This window comes from Taurulus bubalis (genome assembly GCF_910589615.1).
Source record: "Taurulus bubalis genome assembly, chromosome: 17".
In the NCBI taxonomy this organism is placed as follows: domain Eukaryota; kingdom Metazoa; phylum Chordata; class Actinopteri; order Perciformes; family Cottidae; genus Taurulus; species Taurulus bubalis.
In genome coordinates, this window is record NC_136605.1 from 12,643,484 (window position 1) to 12,669,174 (window position 25,691).

The 25,691-nt window shown below is 42.0% G+C and overlaps 2 protein-coding genes across 2 annotated transcripts; both read right to left on the reverse strand.

Annotated features, from left to right (window-relative positions):
• On the reverse strand, window positions 1–10,176 carry usp36 (ubiquitin specific peptidase 36). Its single transcript, XM_079232857.1, has 19 exons — window positions 9,918–10,176; window positions 9,561–9,782; window positions 8,429–8,539; window positions 6,818–6,920; window positions 6,441–6,508; window positions 5,497–5,567; window positions 5,304–5,386; window positions 5,078–5,189; window positions 4,840–4,980; window positions 3,976–4,076; window positions 3,746–3,884; window positions 3,274–3,636; window positions 2,765–2,989; window positions 2,218–2,336; window positions 1,430–2,116; window positions 1,054–1,280; window positions 671–859; window positions 449–564; window positions 1–322 (listed from the first exon to the last, which is right to left on the reverse strand). The coding sequence occupies exons 1-19, from the start codon at window positions 10,168–10,170 to the stop codon at window positions 191–193; spliced, it is 3,462 nt and encodes a 1,153-aa protein (XP_079088983.1). The 5' UTR covers window positions 10,171–10,176; the 3' UTR covers window positions 1–190.
• A 4,123-nt stretch (window positions 10,177–14,299) lies between these two features.
• Window positions 14,300–21,583, reverse strand: timp2b (TIMP metallopeptidase inhibitor 2b; the record flags this gene model as incomplete). Its single annotated transcript, XM_079233757.1, has 5 exons — window positions 14,300–15,801; window positions 15,894–16,018; window positions 16,132–16,237; window positions 16,531–16,631; window positions 21,454–21,583. The coding sequence occupies 5 exons, from the start codon at window positions 21,581–21,583 to the stop codon at window positions 15,604–15,606; spliced, it is 660 nt and encodes a 219-aa protein (XP_079089883.1). The 3' UTR covers window positions 14,300–15,603.
• Between the last annotated feature and the right edge of the window lie 4,108 nt (window positions 21,584–25,691).

A 25,691-nucleotide genomic window follows, 5' to 3' on the forward strand; every position in this document is an offset into this window, starting at 1 on the left:
CATGTTTGTTTCAAATTGAGACAAAAGGGGCTGCCTGACTCAATGTGCTGCTTTTGAACTCTTATCGTAATCAGGAATTTGGGTCTCAACTTCACACGAGACGGAGAAAGAAAAAAAAGTACAGACATTTGGTATACAGTATTGTTGTCTCTATTTCCAATCAGCACAACCTCAACAGCAAACTGGATTCTTATCGACGGACTCCAAAACCCCTTTTTCCTCCAGGTGTTACAGACCACTTGCTCCGCCTGTCCTGGACCTTCTGGAAGATGCTGCCGCCGCTTCTCCACTTCTCTCTCTTATAGTTTTTAATTTTCTTTACCTGTTAATTTGTACAAAAACAAAAAAAGTTGAAGAGGGACATTGACAAGGAGCCACAAAATTGAGCAGACCGAAAGTAAAAACTGATTTAAGATGACATTATTCGTATCTAGATTTCCCCCCTCACCTTTCCCCTGTCAAAGTCTTCATCCCACTCATCGATCACTGTGTCACACCTGGCGTGGCGGACATCTTCAGCTGCATCTCTACTGATAGCAGAGACCTCTCCATCCCAACTGAGAACTAGAGAAGACAAACAAAACCTATAAAAATGCGTATAAAAACATATATTTGTGCGACACACTGTCAAAGCATTGCTGTACAGGAGGTCAGATTCACTCTGTCTCACCGTTGGCTCCGTAGGCCTTATCGGTGGCGTTCTTGAGCAGCTCCTCCACCACCCCACCCGTCTTTTTCCCGTCAAAGGCTACAGGAGCAGCGAGGGTCGGGGCGTCTCCTGATTCGCTTCCATTAGCCGCTGGCACCTGGCTGCGTTTGTAGCCGTCCTTCACCTGGCGGTCCCAAACTACCACTGAGGCTGGATTAGAATAAAATAAATAAAAAATGCAATTCTCAAAATGCAGTATATCATGCTCTCTTATTAAGGTGACCATTGTTAGGCTGTAGTGGTGCAGCAGGTTTCGGCAGATGACTAATCAATGCCTATTATTTTTGCATTGTATGAATGCGTGTGTGTATTATTGCCTGTGCAGCGTGTGCACGCTTGCATACCTGTGCTTGGTTTACGTATTTCGCCGTTCTCCGTGATCTTTATTTTGGAAGGGGGCTCCATTGCTTCGGGCTCGTCGTTCTGCCCGTCTGAGCATCGTCTGCTCTCCTCCCACAGTTTAACCTCTTCTTTTAGCCTCTTCTTCTTTTTCTTCACCTTTAATTTCTTTTTCAATGTTACCAAATCCCCCGTATCATTCTGAACAACTGTGATCTTCATCTCAGGAGTGCTATTGGGTAAAAACGTAGTTAATGAATTGCACTGTGGTTGTTACAAACTAAGTTATGCATCCCTCTTCCAAATTATGAGCTCAAAATTAACTTCCAGCAACACAAAAACAGACATGTATAACTACAAGAGTCCTACACTTCAACCCACCTCTCTGGTGCAGCGCATGCTGAAGTCGTCACCTGCATAGCCTCCACCAGCTGCAACCGCTTTTTCTTTTTCTTCTTCAACTTTACAGAGTCCCTTCCCTGTTCTTTTTGATTCGACTCACACTGTGTTGCGGTTGTGGCAGCTGACTGAGGCTTTTGCTTAGACTGTTCTGTATCTGGAAGCGATGTAAGACTCCATATGCCCCCCTGGCACCAATCCTCTTCCTGGTTTGATGTGTCCAGGTGAGACAGGACGCACTCCTTCTCCTTAACAGTCTCGCCATCTTCAGGCACCTTCTTTCGCTTTTTCCTTTTCTTCCTCCGCTTCTTCTCGCTGGCCGATTCCACGGGGTCGGTCTGTGTCACTGCAGCCGGGGATGCCACTGGCTCTGCGTCGCCCGCCACTTCAGAATGCCGCCGCTTCTTTTTCTTCTTCTTCTTTTGGTTGACCTTGGGAGCTGGAGTGCTGTTGAGGTCTGGTTCTTGGACCAAGGAGCTGTGATTGGTGGAAGACTTGGGGCTCTTTGGGCCAGGACTGTGAATCCCATTGGTTTTAGGAGAAAGGCTGGCGTTTGGTTTTTGCAGTGTGGGGGAAAGGGACTGTTTCTGAGGGCTCTGCTGTTTGAAGGATCCACTTAAGTGGGCAAAAGGCGATGACTGGACTTTAGGTGAATGGAATGGACCAGCTCTGAGAAGAGAACAGAAGAAAACATCTGGATTTACTCAGCCAATTTGCATTTGAGGAAGACAAAAAGTGTTTCTTGTGCATTTCCTACGTGATGCTCATACCTGTGAGTAGGCGAGGCAAAAGTGAAGGGGTTAAGTTGATTTTGATGCGTGAGGTCACTGGACAGCTGGCGTGGCGAAGAGGGCAGAGCATCAATGCTGCTCGGTCTCCGTTTGCGAGCCTGCAGTTATCGACATAAATAAAAACTTGGTGGTCTAAAAAAAATAGCCATGAATGTGACAAAAATAAGGAAGAGAATCAAATAAGGAAGAGGAAGATTAAAAGGGATGGCAGGAAAAGATGAAGGGAGGAAAACAAAAAGGAAAGGGTATGGCAGAAGAATTAGAAATGGTTAGAAAAAAAGAACAAACTAAAGGAAAAGAAGACAAACTCTAAACAAGTGCTACCATGTGGTTGATTTAAGGAAACTGGAGAAATTACACATTACATACAGCTGAAAACCTATTTGAAAATGAGTTTACTTGCCTTAATAAAATTACTTATTGAAATCAAGGGTCAAATTTAGGTTAGCAGTGAGGCAACAGGAAACCAAGGTATCAGGAAATTTCACTAAGACAGGCAGTTGCTGTGAATGGGAATGAAGTTCACCTTCTTGGCTGAAAGGGCCAGTTTCTTGGCAGGTGGCGGTGACATGGTGCTGGTGGCTTCCGACGTGATGTTGTTGAGAGCCGGGGGTTTTATTTTCGCAGTCTTCTGCTCCTCTGTGCTCTGAGAGCGCTCCACGCTCTTGGTTGGAGACGCCGTGCCATTAGAGCCTTTCCGTGGGGTGGAGGGAGTCTCTCCTACTGGCGCACTTTTGGTACCCACGGAGTCCTGGCCGAAACAAACGCAATCGTGCTGTGGTTATGCTTCTTACTTCAATGACTAACATTGATTTATTGATTTTCTTAGTATGCAATAGTTTGTCAGCATTGCTGTTTTCATATTCCATTTGATGTTAAATAGCTAGTAAGCTCTTTGCAGACAATGTTTGAAGGTTACAAAGAGACTGTAAATATGAATAAAATCTAGTTTTCATGATATCAGATGATAAAAAACTTCCATGACGCTGCCTTTGAACCAAGTATAAATCTGTGCTTTTCCATTGCAAATGTTACCTTCGAGTCGCTGGTGTCGGCAGAGGAAGAGTCAGACAAAGACTTATATGAGGTAGACGCCGACATGCTCCGGCCCTCGCCACCTTGCTTTTTGTCTCCCTCCGCCCTGCTGAGCCCGTTGTTGGAAGGGGTCGGCGTGATGCTGCGGGACTGCACCTGGCTCTGGGGAGACGGCTTCTTCAGCTTCTTGAAAGGCTCATCGATAACCGTGGGCCCACCTGGCAGCTTGGGCGGGCCATTGGAGGATGACATCCAGTTGGAAAGTCTGGGCTGTGGCTGAGAGCTCACACCGTTCCTGGAAATGGGAAGGCCCAAACCACTGTCCATGGACTGGATCTTACGCAGTTGTGCAGGCTCGAGTTTCTGAAAAGAGTAATGTAATCAGAACTTGTATTAAAATTTGGGCGAGCACCTTCAGCCCATGTCTAGTACACATGTCCATCGGTGAGCTGGATGTCATCTTGTGCAATACCTTTGTGACCTGCGGGGAGGAGAGCGGCCCGTTCAGGTTGGCCCTCTTTATCTGTTCAGATGACACGCTGTTCTTCCCAGGATGCAACATCGCCTGCTTGGTGGTCTGTCCATCTGCATTCTTCTTGCTTTCAGGGATCCTTTAACACACAAATATAGACTCTGCTTTATTTAATTATAAATCCAGACAACACCTTGTTTGATCTCTTGCAGCCATCCCCAGCGTCTTACCTCAGGTAGAAAAGCACGTAAGCCTGCTGGTTCAAGACCACTTTGATGTTACTACAGTGCACCATTGAATCATTCATCTGGTACCACTGTCCGTTGCTCGCCTAAGAAGAAACAAGGAAGAGATCAAACTTTAAAACGGAGCAGGCTGTGAACTATATTAATCAAATCCTTATTAATTTACACTTATACTATAAAAATTCAAAACCGGTTTGGAGAATGGGAAAAAAAGTTCCAAAACAGAAAACTAAAAAGTTAAATCACTTACAGGATCATTAAACACTACAGTTTATACCGAGGTAGTTATCTTTAGTTATTATTATTGTGAGACATGCTGCACATTTACACAAAGCATTTAGGATTATTGAAACTATGATTTTGCCACTTCCCTGGATTAGACAAAACAGACTTTATTTTAAATTTCTTTCAATTGAATTTCCAAGAAAGATATAATATTTTGTTATCTTGATATGGAATAAATGACATACAATTAAATATACCATAACAGAAAATTCTTTAGAGCTATAAAAAGATAAAAAGGTACAGAGTCATACAATATTTGGAAGACTAAAACTAAATGTTTCTTCTCTGATAAACTGTAGTTCTTGGCAGTTACAAAACAAGTTACGAAGCCACTAGGTTTGGGTTTATTCATTATTATACATCGGTTTTGCATCATTCCTGTGATTATAATCCACCAGGTTAAATAGAAGGAAAATTTAAGAAACTTGTTGGTAAATACATTTACTGACGATGTGTTTTATTTGACTACTTTGTGTGTGTTATTTTTTTTATATACATTTCTGGCCTCATCTTGTCAGATGTCGACATGCATAATAATAAAAGATTTGCATCTGCTCTTCTCACCTTGACATAGCAATAGTAGTGGCCAGCGTGACAACTGTAGCCAGAGTGCACCAGAACAGCGTAGAGCCCGTACATTACAGGATCGCCCGAGCTCTGAGACATGTAGGGGCGGATGTTCAGAAATTCTGGGTAACCAACATCCTGAAAAAAAGAAGAAAGACAGACAGAACGATGAGGTCACTGAAAAACTCGACAGCTCTTGTCAAAACCGTTGATGCTGCGAGAATTCGTTGTTAACCTTTGTTATTTTTCCTCCGCTGAAGTTGGCGAACCTCTTGAGTGAAAGAGTCAGTACATTAGATGTTCGATGGACCGTGAAGCGCTTGGTCGCTGGCACTTTCTTTTTGCACCTGGTGAGAGAAAAAAGGAAGTCCAATATTAATTATATTATTAGACATAAAAAATGCGTTTAATGCCCTGTAGTTAAACTTCGGCTGCGGTCAGAACAGATAAATGGCACTTACTTGGCACACATGTAGGCATTCTCTCCACATAGCACGTCTGGTTTAACAAACAGTTCCAGGGCTCGCACAATGTTTGCCGCTTGCTGACAGACAGAAACAGAGATGCATGGTGTTGCTGAGGCCGGTTTACACAATATATATAGATTATATTTCCATGGAAATTAAAGTTATATTGAGATCTTGAGTAACATACTCGAATCTCCAAAGCGATGTCCAGGTAAGGGTCATATGTGTCTGACACACTTTTACAAATAGAGCACTTCACTGAAAGACACAATTAGAAACAAATGTGATTCTCTTGGGGCTAATTCTGAAGAAATACAATGTTAATGCAACTGGGTGATCATCGATTACAGGAGGATTTCACCCGCCTCCGTTCCACTTCCTGTAAACAGAAGAACCTCACAACCAACTGCCTCTTACTCCCAGATCAAACATTAAGGGAAAACAGCATTTCATTTAGCCCTCTTCTCAATATTTACATTTCAGATATGTTATAAGTTACTCAACCAAACACCTGTAACCAGATGGAAATATCCTATAATTTGGCAAGTTGCTGCCTTATCTGAAATTGCATCTTACAAACCATTTTCTGATTAAACTTAAAAATCACTAAGCACTGTAAAGAAAATGTATAAATTCTCTTTAATAGCTCAAATGTAAATGGATTCCTTCTAGCTTTCCTAATACTTTTGTATTTGAATACAAATTTGAAAAACAAGGCATTATTTGCACCAGTGTTATCACACATTTAGTCAGTCTTCATAATATGTTATGTGATCTCTAGAAATGTAAAGGATTAATAAAATGTACTTTGTTCCGTCAGTGGGTTAAACAAATATTAGAGATACCCAATGACCAGCATATATTTGGTTTGGTAGCAGTAAAGGTAAATTCAGAATAACTCCTTAGTAACAGACAGCCGACTACTTTGGATCTGCATGTGAACGCAGTAACTCACCACATCAAACTGTTTTATCAATATAAATATAACACTGTCATTAGTCTAGTCTGATAGGTAAAGGATCAAGTATGCAATACCAAAGCAACAAATCTAGAAATTCACCAAAAAAAAATTATGCACAGCTCTGGATGCAATATTTTTCTTCCTTTCTTTCTGTGAAAAAAAGTCAATACCTCTTGACCTGAGGTAGCCTCCAAAGATCTGGTGAACCAGCGTTGTGGCCTGGGTCTGCCTGTCAAGCCTACAGACAGGAAGAGAAGACAAAAATCATTAAAAATGACATTCAGAAAAACACAGACATCGATCAATTTTCTGCGCTTATGGCAGCAGGCTAAAGCAAGAAAGTCCAGATGTCCGACTTCACTCAACTGTCGGTGCTTAAATAGCAGTCAGAGCTTTCCTCTCAGCAGCTCCCTCACATTCTCCTGACTGCTTCCCAATGAGCTCCCGCCCCGGTTCTTGTTCCACTAGTGGACCCCAGTAAAAACCAGGCAATTAAAAAAAATACTCTTACTTTCAACGCTTTAAAGAAACAATAATAAAGCCTTACTTAGGGTAGCCATTGAGACAGGTTTTCTGCATTGCATCGATGGTGTACCGCAGAAATTCATGGGCATCCTCTTGGCTTCCAAAGCGAAAATGTCTGGCAATTTCTGTGGGAGAAAAGAGTTGACGTTAAAAACATGTAATTGGCACAATGCGAACACAATTATTATTTTTTTTATTAGTCATGTTTTAGCAACACCCCTTACTGAATTCATTGCATAAAAGTTCATAATCAAAAAGCCCAAAAAGCAGACAGATCATCACAGTGTACAAGTGAACCGCCACATAACCTGGTGATCGAGACAGAAGGCAATGAAATTAAGGAACACCGTTCCTGTCAAGCCAGGTAGGCCTTTATTCACATTTTCAAAATTAAAAAGCAAAACCATTCATAGTATTATAGAGTAGCAGTCTATATTGTGTTTGGGATTATTCAGTGCGTTTACATCTGCCAATTAGGCTTATGCACATGTTATAAAGCAATAATCAGCGAAGATAATATAATGAATATGTTGTGACGTTGAAAAGCACATGCTTTCACTTGGCACTCATGCTCCTCAGACACGTAGTTCACTGAACATGACCTCATCAGCAGCTTGCAGTTACTTAGTGACTTCATCGCAAAGCCTCCCATTAGAGACACTGTAGCTCTGAATCATTTGCCGCTACTGTTATTTCGTAACGGGAAAGTGTGAGCTGGTATAATAATGTGGTCATCCCCACATTCCCAGCATAGCATCCCTGCGCATTTACGACAATGAGTCACCCCTGACTGGGAAAGAGAAATAACACACCATGCACTAATGACCTGCAGGGCCCATATCAGAGATGGCAGAGACAGCCTCTTGAAGATATGAATTCTGCTGGCATACGATTGGGTGGTTGTGGTTATATGTTGTTTGCAAGATCCTGGGGAAATTTCAGGATCAGTTGCCGTCATATAGTTTGATTTTAGTGCGAGGACATTGCGCTGCATTTGTATTTTTAAAAAGGAGGCGTGTTGAGCAAGAGGCACAGATGTTGCATTTTCATTCTATGCATTCATATTGTTCTCGCTGTGGAGGGGGCATTTCTAACTGCTTGATGAATGTAAAGAGAAACACAGTACATCTCTCAGTCCTGGTTACAAGGAAGGGAAACAGTGGACTGTACATTTTTGTGCTAAAGCTGCTCCTCTCAGCCCGCAGTCACAAGGAGACAGAGAGGGCATCGGGGAAGGGTGAAGGGGGGGGGGGGGAGAGAGGGAGCGATGGAGAAAAAAAAAGAGGCGCAGGAGGTGGAGACATGATTGCAGCAGCACATAAGGAAGAAGGAGGCAGGTAGAGAGGCAGCGGGTAGAGGGAGGGAGGGCTCCTATGAGACTACAGCACCTCACCATGTCAAGGTGCAACTCACACTTCATCGCTACTCGCTACATGGTGTTTGTTCACAGCCTGCCATCTCACCGCTCCACTTTTGCACTGCAGTTACCAGCTGTTGTCACATGGGACACTGTGGCCAGTGTTGCGTCATCATGACTCTGACAGTATTAAAGCCCCAAATCAGGCGCCTGTGACTTCTGACACAAACCGCTCAGCCACAATCACACAAGGTTGAAGGAAGCGGGTGGTCTTACTTTTCAGGTCTCTGATGAAGGAGACAGGCTTGATGGCATTGCCCGTGTTGGCAAAGGCTTGAATGATATGGTTCTGCATTATGCAGATCATACAGAAGCCCGACTGGTGACCTGAAACACAGACAAAGACGAATGCATCAGAGCCACTCAAAGCAATCAAGTGCAGGAGTGTGTTATTGTGACAGTATTGGGATTCAGAAAAACATTATTGTTCATAACAAATGCAAAGTAAAACATTATTATTGTAAACCTAATTTTCATCAAACACAATGATGAATGATTTTACAGCTGGTAAAATTCAAATATGTTGGAATAAAAAACAAAGTTTTCCAGAATTATGCTGATTGTATTTAAATAAATACTTCTTAAAAAGGCATAGACAAAGAAAATGCTATTTTTTCCTTCTATTTTCAGTAATTTTATTCGTCTTTAAAAGGTAAAAATGTATCGGGAAAAAAATAAGGGTTTGGAATATCATATATTTTAAATAAATTTGAAACGCATGCTTTGCTTTTACTGCATCTACTTAAAATCTGGGAACAATAAGTTAAAAGTATTTCAGTGAGCAAAATGAGCAGCTTGTAGCTCATAACGGTTACAGGCAAAGTCAATTGTGCCATTTTAAAGGCTTAATCCTCTCAATGCTTTAGTCACCTGTAAAATAATACTTCCTCGGATAATAAGTCTTGATAAAATGAAAACTTATTTGAGGCTATGCATCTGCAGCATGCTTCCACTGGTCTGAGCCAACGTGTAATTTAGGGTGCTTACTATTTTACAATTTGACCTACAGCCCTGAAACTTTGATGGTCAGCGAGTCTTTGCCTTCTTGGCTTGGTAAAAAATGTTAAGTCAGTAAATCACAGACTGCTGAATGTTTCAGAGCCTGAATAAAACTGTGAAAAAACTGGCCAAACGAAACGGCTGTTTTTGTTTTGCTTCTGCAGCTGCTTTGGTTTGCAATCCACATTGACATTCAGCCACATGTTTCTGCACAGAAGAGTGACAGCAGCGAGACTAGAGCAATAGTAACTTTGTGGGTGTGCGTAATGTTAACTAAATATATACAAGTGAATGAGAGTACAACTGCTCCGAGTGTGGCAGCATTAATGAGCATGATTCAAATACTCACAGGCACGGCTGTGCTCCTTTGAGAGTAAGTAGTTGGCAAGTGGCGGGGTGTAGGTGAGACACTGCACTGTGGAGTTGAGGAAGCAGGTGTTCCCGAGGTTGTGGAGACCGGCTCCCACCCTGTACACACGCTCCCATTTAAGGGTGAGCTTGTTCCCTGAAAAGAGCATCTTCTGTGGTGCAGGGATCCCATCGCTCTGGCCGCCAACTGTGTTCTCTGAAACTGAAGGAACAGTGCATTCACTCATGTATCAGGACAGTAACACAGATATTTAGCTTGTATGGCTAGCAGGGGAGGACAAAAGGTGAATATGGACAAGGTCATAATCTAAATTGTCTCTTCAACTTGATAGCTTACCATGCCTCTTTATCTGGGCAGGCTCAGTGGCCCTCTGGCTCGTAGCGCCCTCATTCCTGGGATTGAGGATGACATACTTGTTCTTTAGGCTGTCCAGTTGATAGGAGAAACCTTTGCTGGCCGGCTCAAACTCTATCTTCTGCAGGAGGACCTTCTTGGCAGAAGAAGCCAACAGTTTGTTGAGGTCACCCTCATCACCCGTGTCCTTTCGACCAGGTTTTAATGCCTCTTTGAGTTTATCCACTATCGGCATTGTTGGAACATCACTGCAGAGAAAGTTGGATTTAGTGTCAGTGTCATAAATTGAACAGAGTCCTGTCACTGGCTCCATGTGTAGCAACACAAAACAAATATCACTCATTTCCCCCAAAGGGACCAATAATATATCATCGTATACACCCTATTTGAGAGAACCTCACAGGAACTTGACTGTATCTTTAACATGGTGAGTGTTGGGACTCCAATCTGTCACCATGGCAGTGTTAATGGCCCTCTGAGCTGAATAAGAGAAAAGGTTAACCTACAGTTTATCACAAAAAAAAAACAATTAGCTCTCAGATAATCACATAAGTGCCCAATAACGCCCTCTCAAGGCCACATATCTCGACGCGGCTCCACGAGAGATATAAGGACTGTGTGCATCTGAGATGCCAACTGGGTCTTGGCAGCTGTCCCCACAGTTATGAAAGACAGCAGGCGCTGGTAACATAAGGGGGTGGCGGGTGCACGAGATGAGAGAACAAGCATTAGAGCACATGAGGCGTAAACAGTTGCTGTTAAATGCCAGAACAAGTCTCATCATTTATTTTGATTGCATCAATGTTTTTATTGTTATCTTGCAGCAATTGGCATGTCTGTTCACTAAAGCTGCGCATCATCAAATGTTGTCATCTGGACTATCAGTGATATGAGAGATTACAAAAAAAATGACTCAAGATAACAAAAATAAAACATTTGCATTGGTTGACTGTCGTCCCTTTAAATACAGGAGTAGCTGAGTGCACCAGAAGGACCATTTCAGTGGAGACAACAACAACCATCTGCACAAGTCAGCCCATTGAAGGACTTCTGACGCGCTACTTTCTACAAAAGGCACCAGACTGGCAAAATGTGTTCGATGCTGACCGAGGAGTGAGAAGATAAATCATTCAGTCTCCCGTTGCCTCAATGTAGTCAGGACGCAGCCGAGACGCCCCAACCATAACAAACCATCATCAAAAGGTGAAAGCATTACATCATGAAGATGTTACAGTAGTACGACATAAAAACACAGAAGGCATGGAGCACCATCAGTGCTCATCAGAGTGGGCAGTGACGTCATGAAGAGGGCTGAACATACATTGTATGCACAAGGGCACGCTGACCTTCATGTGCTGCTGATCCTGATAAAACTAAAAACGACACAGCCCACATGGACACACATAACTGCAGTGATGCAACTGCAAGACGAAGCTGCAATATTTAAAACATTGACCACAACGCAGGTGTTTGATCAGATTATTACGTCGAGACATTTTGCCATTTCATGTCTATGTAGTACACAGAAACTTTGTATTTTTTGTGTTTGCATTTGTAATCTGGAATCTTACACATTTCTGTATTATGTTGTGAGGTGATACGAGCCATTCACCGGCAGTGATAGATGGATATTAGTTGAGGCTACAAGTGCCAATGTCCATGCATAGATAGCGCATATGGTCTTGTCGAGCAAAACTGTCAGCTCCAGCTTACGTACATTAGAACGTTACATTGGACGCCCTGTTTAGATATTAAGATGGCTGGCGGGAGATCCGACAGCAGATTCACGCAGAGGGAATCTCAAAAGACGTCACCTTCCGATGTGGATGATGTAAAAAAAAATGTTAGGACATTAAATGATCGTAATTCCATAAATACGGCCATTTTAAGAGTTTTGCATTCAGGTACATCCATACTCTCTAGTTAAACTATTCCAAGCAATTGCTGTGTGTTTAATATGTAATGACCTCTCAATATGAACATGACAATAAGTCTCAAGTTAATAACACTGGTTTTAAAAAGCTATCGGCCTATTATGCTTGCCTCATATTTTAAGATAATATTACTATGTGTAAATAGCTCATCGTTTTAGGACCAATACATAGAAATGGTTGGAATGGAGTAAACACGTCCGACTGTGACAAAAGGTATAGACTAGAAAAATATTAATAAGACCCCAAATTAAAAGTCTTCTTGCAATGTTGTGTTGCAGCAACTACAGTAGTAGAGCAATATTAAAAATGCATCATCATTCATATACATTTTGAACATTATTTCAGACCAACCTCTCTATTGGAGCCCACATCGAACAATAAAGTACCTACCCACCCATGTGGACAGAAGCCAAAAACAACTGAATAGCTGAAGTGATTAGTCAGTTACTCGATTAGTTGATCAACTGAAAACTAAATCTTTAACCATTTTTGCTAACTGATTAATCTTTTAAGACATTTTTCAAGAAAATACTAAAATTGTCTCCAACATCATATATGTGAGAATATATTACTTTTCTGTTTTTGAACCATTGTATTGTTTTGGTCACGTGCTAATTAACTAAATAGTTTAGGGTTTTCAGAAAAGATGTGCAATTAGAAGAGCTAATCTTATAGACAATTGTGCGGAGCATTTTCTCTCAATTTTTTGGGTGGGCAAATTATGTAATCAACTCAATTGTGTTGCTGACAGATGAAGCTGCTGGAGAAGGTAACGTGAATGCAAACGACAGCGTGCAGAAAAAAAGCAAAGCCTATTCATATCCAAGAGCAGCTCAAATCGCAAAGTACCCACTCGTGGACTAAAAAACGCGGACGCATTTTATAGAGAGCACCTGAAGGCAGCACAGCTATTGCTGTCACTTCAATAAATAAATAATAATAATAATCCCTCTATTGTTGTTGCTCGATCAGACAGCTAACGTTACTTCACTGCGCGATGCCAAGTGGTTTACGGTCTTCCTGGGTCGCAGTTACCGTTATGGACTCCAGCAGCAGCCGGAGTCAACTCTTAGGGCCACTCATCGTAGCGCACATGCTAGGCGGCTAACCTCGACCACAGCTAACGGTAAAGTCAACTTGGTCGGTCTCAACTTGGGAGGCAAAACACCGGTCTTGTTTACTTTACTGGGTATCGGTTTAACGAAGTAACGACGACGCTGCTCGTTATGTCGTTTGCGGTCTTTTTACGGCTTTGACACGAGCGGCGGCGGCAGCGAATTAGCCACCGAGCTAACTTAACGTGGCGAGAGCCTCAATGTGGGTTAGCGCCTCAGCGTCCGGGTGGCTAGCAAATCCCCCGGCAGCCACATCCTGCCTGTTATTTACACTACCTCATCCCGTAAATACATGCCAACAGATACTATGGACACCAACGAGGCGTTTGTACGCTCACCTTTCGTTCAATCGCGTTAAAACGTTGACAGTACAGGGGTCCGCTTCCTCAGCTGTAGCTCTTGGGTCTGGTATTTTCGCCCATGCTGCATTATCAAAGGGCGGCGACAACAATGATTGACAGGGATGAAAGGCCAATCGGAGAGCAGGTCACGCCTCAGCTGAAGGCGTTAGCCAATCAGCGCTTGAACTGACGCAGCGTTGTCAGGAGAAAACCACAAGCGACTTTCAAGGCAGCGCTGTTTACCATTCATGCTATCGGCGGGATATATGTTTACAGTGTTTTAATGTAACAACAAAGAGCGCCGATAAATCCTCAATTGTATTCTGCAGTTATGTTAGTCTTGAGACATTCTCTCACATGAAAATCCCTCGTGGATGAAATCGCGTCCCTAGTGTCAATTCCCCTATTGCTCCTGATTTTACCAACAACAGAAAAAGATTGTGGCTGCAGATTTAATCCATATTTTAGGCAGCATATGCAGACCTATATCGATTTATAAATCATGTATAAATAATCTATAATCACCTGTAATATTGCTGTTGGAGTGAACTAACACAATCAGTCCTCTTACAGTATAGCATCAGAGAAAACGTCGCGGTTTGTTTTCATCTTTGAACATCTTCAAATAAACCCAATATCAAGCAGCGCTATTTACTGTAATTAACTGGGAATAATTTCATAATCGTGAAATCCCGGGTGTCATAACAATAATTACGTATTTGTGCACATGGATAGGCTCGTGAAGGAATGTCTGACATGTCACGTGTTGTTGTCTCCACTAAGCGGCAGCAGATTGCTGTTTAATGTCACAAAGTAGTTACTGTCCCAGCCTTGATTACATTTCTGAAATACTGAAACTGAAACATGACACTGAGCTTTGTTTATTTGTTTCTCTTGCCTGCTGAACGACTTGTGCCTTCCTTTAATCTGTTACCTGTCTAATGTATTGTATGCACACAACTAGGAAAACGAAGCCATGCTGATTCTTTAATGAAGTGGAGTCTTGTCAATCTGCACACAATGAGCATGGATGTGTAAATAACAATGCAAAGCTTCTAAACAGAGTTTGACATTTAATGCAATAGTCAAAATGCACAGTATTGTTTCAGCTGGACATGCATGCAAAAATCATCGCAAATGTCTCATGTGAAACCAGCACAAGACATCATACTTGACTACAGTTTCAAATTAAGAACCTTTTTACACATATTAATTATCAAAGTCACATGGCATTTGCTCAACACTTTTATGGTCACATCAAAAGCTCTGCAAGTAAATGGATGATTGGTTACAATATCTTTAACCAGCTGTCCTAAAGGACGAGCAGTCAGGCAGGTAACATCCGGTCTACAGTTTGACCTAGAATGCACAAAATGTGTATTTTGCTTATGTTGTTAAAATACTTGATCTTCTCCTTCTACAATACCAATGATGTCACAAAACATATCACAATGTAGGCTTCTTTTTTTATTTATAGAATATAATGAATTATATAACCTCCTTAAATAAAATAGGCTCTTGTGCTTTTTACAAAGAGCTGTAATATAAAAAAAAAAGAAAAATACAAAATGGAAGATTCAATCCTCCTCAGAATGTTTTCATTAGAGACAATATGACAATTGTGTTCAAAGTGCATTCTTGCCTATTCAGGATTATTTAAAGAAAACTTTAGCATAAGCACGCTTAGTCGAAACAGGTTTGTCACATCTTTAAAAAAGAAAAAAAAAAGAAAAAGGGGAATACATTTGCATACTCAGCACAAGAAGTAATCTGAAGCAGGACAGGCAAGAGGTGGTCGGTCGTTCCTTGTGAGAGCTCTGCTTTCACAAATCAGGGTGCCAATTGCCACTTAATGTTATTTATGAACAAACCGATTCACAGAATTGTTACACTTTGAGTTAAAGATATGCACGTGTTGCATTATAGAAGTATAGTTATACAAAATATACCTTTGGTTAAAAAGGTAACAGCACACAAACAAAAAAACGCTTTGAACAGTAATACTGAATTGTGATGAGTATCCCCTTGTTTCAGCTGACGGAGAAGTGGTTTATGAGGAAGTGCTTTGGATTTAGGGGTAGAAGTGTCTGAAAGTGCTGCATTCGTAAAAGACGGTTGATTAACATAATGAGGCCTAGAAATAAAAACAACCTCACCAGAGAGCACTTGCCCAATCTTTTTTCTTAACAAAAAAAAAATTAAATGAATTTATTTGTGTTTTTGGTATTTGTATCTTATTATATTTGAGATATATTTAGATTATTGGACAGTGGTGGAGTTAAGGATCTTCGATGTCCAGGAAATCCCTTTTAGGCGGAGCTGTCCCTCTGTACCAGGCACAAGAGTCATCACTCCTCTTGATACAAGCAAAGTGTTTGGCTTGCCCGCCATTGACCGTCTTCTCGATCACCCAGTCCGTCCAAAGGCACTCGGCCGGGCTGCTGATCGTGCAGGGGATGGAGGTGCAGCGGGTGATCTGATGATCGGAGAAGAGACAAACATCAGGGATGTAATTTACCACAAACGATGCATCGTTCAAGATTACTTTAGTTTGCAGTCATTTTCTACCTTGCATTCGCAGCCCATTTCATAGCGCTGCGGCAGGCTCTTCTTCTGTGTGGGACTCAGGGTCTCCCAGGGCTCCAGGAAGTCACACAGGGTGATGTGCATCTTCCCATCAGTCTCCAGTTTGCCTGAAGAGGAAGGCAAGTGCATTAAATGACATGAAAGATAATGTGAAAACGTATTAAGGAAAATACACGTTATATTTCATAATGTGCGCTTTGAAATGTGGTCAAAGTTGTACCTGTGATAAGATACTCTTTGCCATTGTGTTCCAGAGACACGCCACACACTGCGGAGGTGGGAGCTGTGTAGATAGCGTCAATATCCTGGGTGGGACCTTTGAACATCTGACAATTCAAGCAGAGAACAGAGCATTTATGAATGAATAAATATATACTTTATTAATCCCCAAGGGGACATTTGTTGTCAGAGTAGCAGCAATTTACAGACTGAAAACATTAAAAACAGGGATGAGAGATATATACAAAAATAAAATAGCAGGGATGAAAGATATGTACAGCGCAGAGAGTATTATTTAGGAAATTTAATTTAAACAATAGAGAAGTGCAAAAATGCAAAGTATATGTGTGTAAGTATATGAAGTTTAGGTAAACATAAACGTTAGCTTTATCCAACATACCTTGATTTGTTTGACGTCATACTTGAAACGCTTGACGGGGTTCCCATAGATGTCATTGCCGACGTCAACCTCCTGCTTTCCAACTACCTTTGCCCTGATAACTGGAGAGAGACAAAACACAACACACATTCATATTCATTCTATTTGACAAAGTCAAACGCCATTGTCATGTAAAAAGCGAACAGGATCTGGGTCCGTCTGTATCCGATCTAGGCCCTGCCCAGGTTTGGCATGCTGCAGTCGGCAAAAACACATTGCTGTGGCTTGGATCTGAGGAGTGTTCATGTGCCAGGTACTGGGAAGACAGAGGCAACATGAGTGTTTCATCAGCTGCAATCAGAGGGAGGAATGTGCGCTGCCTTTCCCAGGCTCCTGGGCCGACGCAGGAGGAAGCCAGTCAGCAATCTTTGAAAAGCTGAACTAGAATGCTCCCCTTCGCCCCGAGGCCTCTCTGCCGGCCTGCCTCTCTGTCTGGTTAGAGGTGCTGACATGCAAATCAACCTCTCTCCCTTTCGTGTGCAGCCTTCCCCCCCCTCTCTCTCTCTCTCTCTCTGAGGTTCCAGATTCAGAGAGTGGAAAAATATCTTCAGAGCCATACCGATGAGCCTTTGAGCTCAAATACCGAGTATTCAACACATAAACATGTTGTTTCACAATCACTGCTTCTGTCATGTGAAGCCAAGTGTTGAAGTACAGCATTGATCATAAGCCAGTCATAGCTAAATACCTTGTTTATTACATGTATTATGCAGTGATCACTGCACGGCCGCACGACTACTACACTTACAAAATCATATTAAAATCAAGCTTTTAAGCGGAGGAGACGAGCAACAGAGTTAATGTTCACCAGATGTTCTCCCTAAAGTCCCAGTTTAAGTCCTTGCTTTCTCAAGGTGGCAGCTCCCGACCTAAGACCATCACCCGCCCGCTTCCTTACCAAATAAGATGAAGACTTTTCATTTGCTTTTTATATGCCGAAGGTATGAAGCTGCGAGCCACATGCGCCCTAATTTGATGACAATAGAGGCTTACAGAACATCTCCTTTTAAGGGTCTAAAGAGTCGACCCTTAAAAAAAAAAAAAAGAAAAACAAGGAAAAAAGGAGTGTGTGCACAGATGGAGAGAGTGATGGAGTGATGAGGATGGTTGCATTCTCCAAGCAAGGGAACAGAGGAGAGAACAGACAAGAAGAGCAGTCACATTGTAGAGGTATAGCCTAACAGTGTCATGTGTATACAGGGAGAAGAGAGAGGGAGGATTTAGTTTGTAGCTCGGAAAATGTGCAAAATACTGACTTGCATGCTGTGTGCCGCAGAGCTGCAATCGGCACGATTCAGAATGATAAACTGCACCGTGTGATCTTCTCCACCAGGGAAGATGGTTTTCAAATCACAAGCGCTACACTTGGAGAGAGTTGTGCTGAGAAACTCGCCAACTTCTCTGGCTACAAAGAGGATTAGTGGTAATCCCCTTCACCCCAGTGTGCAGGATCACACACACACGGATCACTTCTCCCTCTAGTGTAAAGTAGGGCAGGTGAAAATATGCACAGTATTTAAAAAACAAAACACTGTGGGCTTATGTGAATGATATATTGTATATACTTTGAACACTTGGGCTTTGAAAACAACTTTGTGATGCTGCGGGTCATCTAAATTGCATTCAACATGCTAGAAATAGACACTTTCTTCAAAACATCATAAACAATAAATAAATAAAATCTACAACAAGCTATGGTGCTTATTGCACTAATATATAACTTTTATTGAGGTGGCAGAGTACGTTTTATTCTGAAGTCATGTCGACCCAACTGCCTGGACTGATAAGTCTAATTCTCACGAAACATGATTATTCTTTTCTGGAGCAGGCTGACAAAGCCCTAAAATAATCATACGTTTCATAAAACTTGGGCCTAAAGGAACCGTCTAATTTGCTAGTTACTCAAACAATAAACACATAATTTTTTTATGTAGTATTGTGGTCATTGGAGCGCTTTAAAAAAAGCAAATGCATGTCATGTAATTGCACTGTACATCAATTTACTTTTGAGAAGCCACAAAGTGGTCAGACAAAAGAGTACAGATCCAATTAGACTCCTTTGCGGAACTTTTTTTATTAAAGAAAATGGGTTTTATCCACAATTATTCATTTGTGTACTTTACTAAATTAACAGATCGGTCGGTGCATTATCACCGGTGATGCTGCCGTTCAAAGCAGCCACACACGGTCAATCTGGTATTAATGTTTACATAGCTTGCAGCACAGGGCTGTGTTTATCCCGGAAGTCACGTTAGAAAACTGGCTTCCTTTCAAGATCTTTAAATTTGTAACTTTCCTTGTTCACAAAAGTGGCACAGGTATAATCTACAATGGCAGAGAACTGAAATAAAGTGGAAACACATAACGAGCGCAGCATATGACCGCCCGGCATTCCTCTGCCTCAGCCAGGGACCCAAGGGATGGATTTCAATTTATGAGGGGAGATTTTTTTTTGGGTTCCTGCTCCGTCTGTTTTGAACAACACAAATGGAACTACATGTTTACATCAATAGCTGGTCTGGTAAATAGTTTGTTCACTCCAGTTGATGGAGAGAGAAATAAGTTAGGCTCTAGCAATAACAGAAAGCTGAGGTCAATTAGGGCAGCGATGGAAACTGAGCCGTGAACCTTTTCCTCTATTCTTTACTGTATCGTGACGTTGCCTCCCACAACGTGAATACTTTATGAAGTACAACAGAAACGGACGTTGCAAGAGGCCTAATGATGTGATGAGCTTACACAAATGCGTAGTTTCAGCAAACTTTGACCGTTCTTCCCCATTTTTGAGAGACACTGTAAGATACCCTTGAGTAATTTTCAGCAGACACTCTGATGACCTTATGTTCAACTTAAGTGACACTTTCACTTCAGTAAACTGTCTGAAAGTGAGTCTGGGTTACTCAAGGCAATGTCATACTGTGCAGTAACAGCATGGATATGCCATACACATTATTGTATGGCAGATGCTATTAGCACCCAGGTGACAAACCAAAAATGCAGTTTGCACCCAACCCAGGCACATACATACATTTACTGGAGGCTATGTATATTTTTCCTAAATCTAACCAAGTGTTGTTGCCTAAACTTAACCAGGTGAAGAGTCCTGATATATGCATGCACCACAACCTCCTCCATACACATACGTTGTCGCTCCTCCTATTACTACATCAGAAGGCGCTTCCTGGCAAAAAGTATTTTGTCTTGCCAACTATTGCTAAATTAAGTATATTCAATTTGGCAGGTTGCAAATAGCCAAATAGACACTTTGTTGTACTGCATGCAAGCAAATAACTTTGATTTATCGCAACACAAATACCAGTCGCCTACAGTCCAGAGAATAGAAAAACAACATTTAAAATAAATTGAAAACAAGAAATAGTTCAACTCAAGTTAAATGTCATCCTCAGCTAACTTCCTTCACACTTTCTAAGTGTCTTTCATGCGCTACCTGGCTGCCGTTGAGTAGTGCTGACTTTTAATTTATCGCAACAAAAAAAGTAAAAGGAACTTCTGATAAATCAGGACTTTCCTTTACAGTAAACGCTCCAGCAGGAAGTTTATGTGGTTTCTTCACCCTCTAAAGCAATGGAATCCCATGGTAAAGAGAAACCTTTGAATAAGTCAGCGTCTGTATACATGCCACACACTCAGCCAGCTCACAACCGAGAAAAAAAGACCCTCAGCAAACCACCAATTTAAATAGCTACACAAGCTGGTCCCTGTTGAGACTCTCCTTAGCTTCAGACCTGTGTTGAAGGCAGCAACAAGCAGTGTTTTGTATCAGGTACAAAATATAAGAGGGAAAGGATTCATGTGACCTTTGAGAAAGAGGACATTAGATTGCTATCTCGTCGTCATTAAGCAAGTGCACCATAAACCTCTCAACTCAGGAGTTGAGGATGGCAATTTATTATTTAGTGGTGGAAGAGGTGTTCAGATCCTTCACTAAGCATTTAAAAGTTTACTTCAGTAAAAGTATCAGCACATTGTTCTTTAAGTCAAGTCAATTTGTATTTATGTAGGGACAAATCATAATAGAAACAGTCTACGGAAAATAAAAGCTGTCATTTTGCATTAAAATGTTCCCCGTCAGTGTTTGACTCCTTTGCCTATTCTTTATGATGTTTGTGGATTAATGTTGCTGATGCATTAATGTGTATGTGGCACTTCACTGTTGTGCTCATTTGAACATGTCTATATACTATATTGTATTCTATTAGTCATGTATTTGTAGCATCGGCATCTTGTGAGAACTACGTATTAGTTAATAGTCAACTTGTCATGATCATAGAAAAACAGCCCTGTTTTCAGTTTTGTGACTATGCATTTTCCAGCTGATCCAAGGAGAATTTTCTCACCACACTCAGGCTCAGCTTCAGTTTATCACAAACATTCAAAATCATCACATCTAAAAGAAACAAGGTTTCCACTGGAGAGGAAGGGTATGATAAACTGTAATCAGAAAAGTAACTTAAACCCTCAGATAAAAGTATATAAAGCCCTCTGAGATGTAGTGGAGTAAAAGTATAGTAGAGTACAGTTCTTGTGTAAATATACATTTCATCACTGATTCTATTATATATTAAAAAGTAAGCAAATTAAATAAAGTAACAGATACACTTATGTCACTATCATGACTCAAGACTATCACCAGATGATTAGAGAGAGAAGGAGGGAAAAGAGGAGGGCAGTGGAAAGAAAGACAGAACATTCCAACCTCCTATCCCTGTAATTGTAAACACAAGAGTAGGGGAAGTTTCCCCTCTCAGCATCTACGGTTTCTAGGTCAAACAATACATGAATTGATCCTCAACATCATATATTCAAACGAGTTAAGACTGAATGCTGCTTTATATTCATTAATGCATCAATGAGTTAACTTACCGACGTCTGAGTTGCAAAACGCCTGCTGAGGATGCGCTGGGGAGCAGCTGCAGGCTTCTGCTATCTCTTCCACTCGCCACAGAAACAGGATGGCCAGAGTGACTAAACAACTGTTCGCCGTCCAGGTCATCTTAGCAAATTGTTTAATAAAAAGAGGTGCGGGGGTAAAAAAATTAATAAACGAGGAAGAAGCAGTGGAGCAGTCCGTCCAGACTAAAGGAGAGGAATCAGAAATGTCCGCAGCTTCGAGCGAACGAGAGACGGCCCACTTGTCAGAGTGTGAGATGCACAATGCATGAGAGGGTTGTCATTCCTGTAAAAGACTGCACTCGAACACTGCGGCTTCCTCCTGCAAAATCTGTTTTCCACTAGTGACGGGAGCAGCCGCGTTTTATGAGCGCAGGCAGGCGGCAGACTCCTCCCCTGCCGCGGGCTCAGCCAGTGAGCTGCGCCGGCGCTGTGGAGGTCAGGGACCCGGAGCCCACCCGCACACCCACAGTCACCTTCTGTCACAATAGGTTGGACACACACACACACACACACACACACACACACACACACACACACACACACACACACACACACACACACATTACTCTTTTTTATAACTAAGCATTCAACCTCGAACTTTTCCCATTTCACTTAAAATCCCAGCCAAAAATGACATTTAAATCTAACATGAACTTGAATTATAACCTCCCATCAATAACCTATCGTCGGCAAAGAAAAGAATAACCTGAAATCAGTTGGAAAAAATGTGGGGTAATTGAGTCATCATGTCTGAGGTAATTTACTTATCTCACAATCTTTGTAAGTACATTTAGAAATTAAAAAAATCAGCAGGCAACTATTTTCTGGTTTTGCCATTCCAACAAAATGTAAATCTCCATGCTCTATTGGTGATGGATTCAATTTTATACAGCCCAATATTACAACTCCCAAATTTGCCAAGGGGGCTTCAAGATCTGTACACCATACAACATCCTCTGTCATCAGAGCCTTGATTGGGATAAGGAAAAACACCCAATATGTACTTCCCAAATACTTTGAAATGTGGTGTTGGATGAGAGATTAATACTGTTTGTTTGGTGAATGTGAATCTACAGCCAGCAGCCGGTTATCTTCGCGTAAGAACTTGACTGGGATCAGTATCTTCCTGGTTGGCTTGCAACTGTTCAGTAAGAACTAGTCCACCCAACCCAAGGAGAACCGACTTCTCCTGCTAGCTTTGACCTAACATACAAACCATGAGAGTGGTGCCAATCTTTTCCATTCTCTCTCAGTGTTGGAAGTAGATGGACTGACCTCCGTCCGACCTTCAACCTTCAGTCACACTGCCTGTGGTAACGGTGACCTTACAATATCTTACAACACTTGTGGTGACACTAAGTTGGACAATCAAACCGTTTTTCTGTGATTTGTCATTCTTCCCTTTTTTGTATTACCTCAATGGTTTTGCAATGTAATAGACGATGTGCCTTCAACCTGATTGTTTTGACCCCTTGGCAACAGCAGAAACAAGCTGTGAAGACAACCCTGACGGCTCCACGTTGACGTTGGTAACCCTGTTAGCGAACAGCAGTTTCAGGCATTTACATTCAGCAGTTATGGAGCAACACAATCATTCACCTGGGGTCTCGTGTTTTGCCACTGCTGAATTTAATTCCAGTGCTCGGGGAGTTAAAACTCTACCAACTGTTTACGGAAATATCTGGTTCATTAGCTGTTATGTGTCACTAACTCCGTCTCCTGTTCGGTGCTGAGCAGGTCGTGAGCTGTGGGAATTTAGAGCTTATCCATTGAAAACAGTGGCTGAAAATCTTGCCATGAGAGCGGTGACATTGAACGAAACAGTAAAGCTGCGAGCAAATCAGCTAAACAAGGAGCTAAAACTCTATAGAGCTCCGTAAAGCCGACTGGAGCTGCAGATTCAGGTGATATTTATCTGTAAATGTATCACTACGACAGACGGCCCTTTCACATTCTCACATTGTTGCTACATTGGCATTTGATACAATGTTATTTAAAGTTAATTAAAGGCGCTTTAAACAAATATGTTGAAACTTATTTTAACATATAAGGATATTCCCTAGTTGAAAAAATACTGACGTGAGTCCTACGTAGTAACCGCCAGCCCACGCCGCAGCTATCTGCGGTTTAAATTCAGTGAGAGTGTTTATGCATGCAGTTTCAGTAACTATTAAACACTGTTTGTAACAGATGATGGAAGTCGGAGTTAAGAGGAGTGGAGCAGTGGAGAGAAGTGACATCATCCCCCTAAATTTAATAGATTCAATCTGGCGGCGATTCCCCGAAGCTTATGCTACCCAAGCCCCTCCGCTCTTATGTGAGAGAAACATTATGCGATAGTCAAATTCTTTCGTTGTTCCTCATCCCTTACTCATGCACAAACATAAACGGCTCTTTTTGTTGGAAAGTTCACCGCTGCAAAAGCACCGCAGGAAACTGAGGATCTCAAGAGTTTGGGGTTATGCGGCTTCCCGTGTTGATTCTGGCTTAGAAACGAGAGATCACAGCGAGGGCATGGCGTGTTTGATGATTAAAGCTAATGGTGAATAATGAAGAGGACTCAAGAGGGAAAGAGAGAGGACTGTATCTTCTGTGGCTTCCTCGCTCCCTGACATCATATTTGGCCATCGAAAGTCGTTCTTCTGGCCACTCCGGCAAATATTTCCACTCTTTTCCATAGTTGAGCATTTTTGCCTGGTTGCTTTTCCACAGGTTTCTGCTAGCCCAGGCAGGGAGAGAGAGTGAGAGCGGGAGAGGAAAATTAAACAACCAATTTAGGGTCATCTTTGTATTGACCAACGTCCCGTGCGTCAACTCGGCGTTCATTCACTTTTAGAGTAAGAATCAGTCAGATAAGGAAAATTACCAAACTGTTGGAAATTTTGCAACCCAGGATGACTCGTAAGCCGAGTGGAAGTCTCCAGACACAAAAAACGCAACGATGACAATAACACAGATGTTGGGGCGTGGAACAGGAATTAAGACACATGAAAGGAAGTGACACATCCAAGACCAAATGAGCAGAAATATGCCTCTGTCTCTTTCCACAGTTTACCAAAAGCATCAGAGGAACAGGAGACGCCTTCTTCTTGGCAAAACCTGCCGCCCCCTGTCCAAACAGTCGGCTTCCTTTGCACTGAGATGCTGACTGATGTGGTGGGCTTTGCTCAGATCACTGCCGTGTCCCCGGCTCCTGAGCATATTTTAAATGACCTCACAGCATGACCATTCTGAGCTATTTCCCACACTGCAACTCTCCCCTTTAGGACTCGGTTTTACTCGGCAGTTAAATTCTGGATTATTGTATCAACATTTGGTTTTAATTTGTTGAGAGAGGCAGATTTGTCAAAGAAGTGCAATGTAAGCAGGGCCCCCCTGTGTACTTTACCCACTACAAACTCCAAAAGGGGCTCAGGAATGGCCATACATCCCCTAAATTACAGACTTGCAAGGCCAGGAATACTCTCAAAAGGAAGTGCCCGGCAAGACAGAAAAAGAGGGTCTCATTGCGGGAACTGGTGGGTGCTGTGGCAGTGACCCACATCCTCTGACTCCCACCCCCTCTGCCCTGGTGCCTGACACATCCCACATGACCAGACCAACCCGTAGCTCTTTGACCATCCATTCCCTGCTGCATGTCCGGCCTCCGTCCTCTCAACCATCTCTGTTGTGATGTAACCTAGCCACGGCTCAGGGGTAATTCCCATCATTTTCCATTCATCAGTGCACCGCTATTCGTATTTTATTGGAGACAATGTGAGACAATGAATCAGCTTCAGCAAATTCACCTCAGGGTCCGGAGGGAATTATCTAACACAATCTCACCATAGACTCTGAGGTCAAATGGGCTGGACTGTCCTCAGTATGTCACAACGTCTCAGTTAGTCACCATGAGTCTGCTGCTAACCTCCACCAAGCATCGTCAGTGTTTGAAGTTGGTTTCAGTGGAAATGCATGACATGACACTGGAACTTTCACTTTTACGTAACAGAATCATTTTGTAAAGCAACATGTCCATTGCTGTACAGTCATTTCCACTACAATGCTACCAGGGAACGACTTGGATGAACAAATTAAACAGCTGAGCAAACAAAAAAATTGTCGCTGATCAAGCCTGAAGGACTTTATTGTTGAACGTATAGTTAAAGCAGCAGTAATTTACTTGTTTAGGGAGGCTGTTTGGGGAATATATCTACACAATGACAAAA

Excerpts from the sequence above, each read along its gene's own strand:
- usp36 (XM_079232857.1), bottom strand. The coding sequence starts at position 10,170 with ATGCCGATAGTGGATAAACTCAAAGAGGCATTAAAACCTGGTCGAAAG. Across the intron at positions 3,885-3,975 it reads TACGTGCTTTTCTACCTGAG|GATCCCTGAAAGCAAGAAGA; the intron begins GTAAGACGCTGG and ends TGTGTGTTAAAG. Across the intron at positions 565-670 it reads TAAGGCCTACGGAGCCAACG|TTCTCAGTTGGGATGGAGAG; the intron begins GTGAGACAGAGT and ends TGTCTTCTCTAG.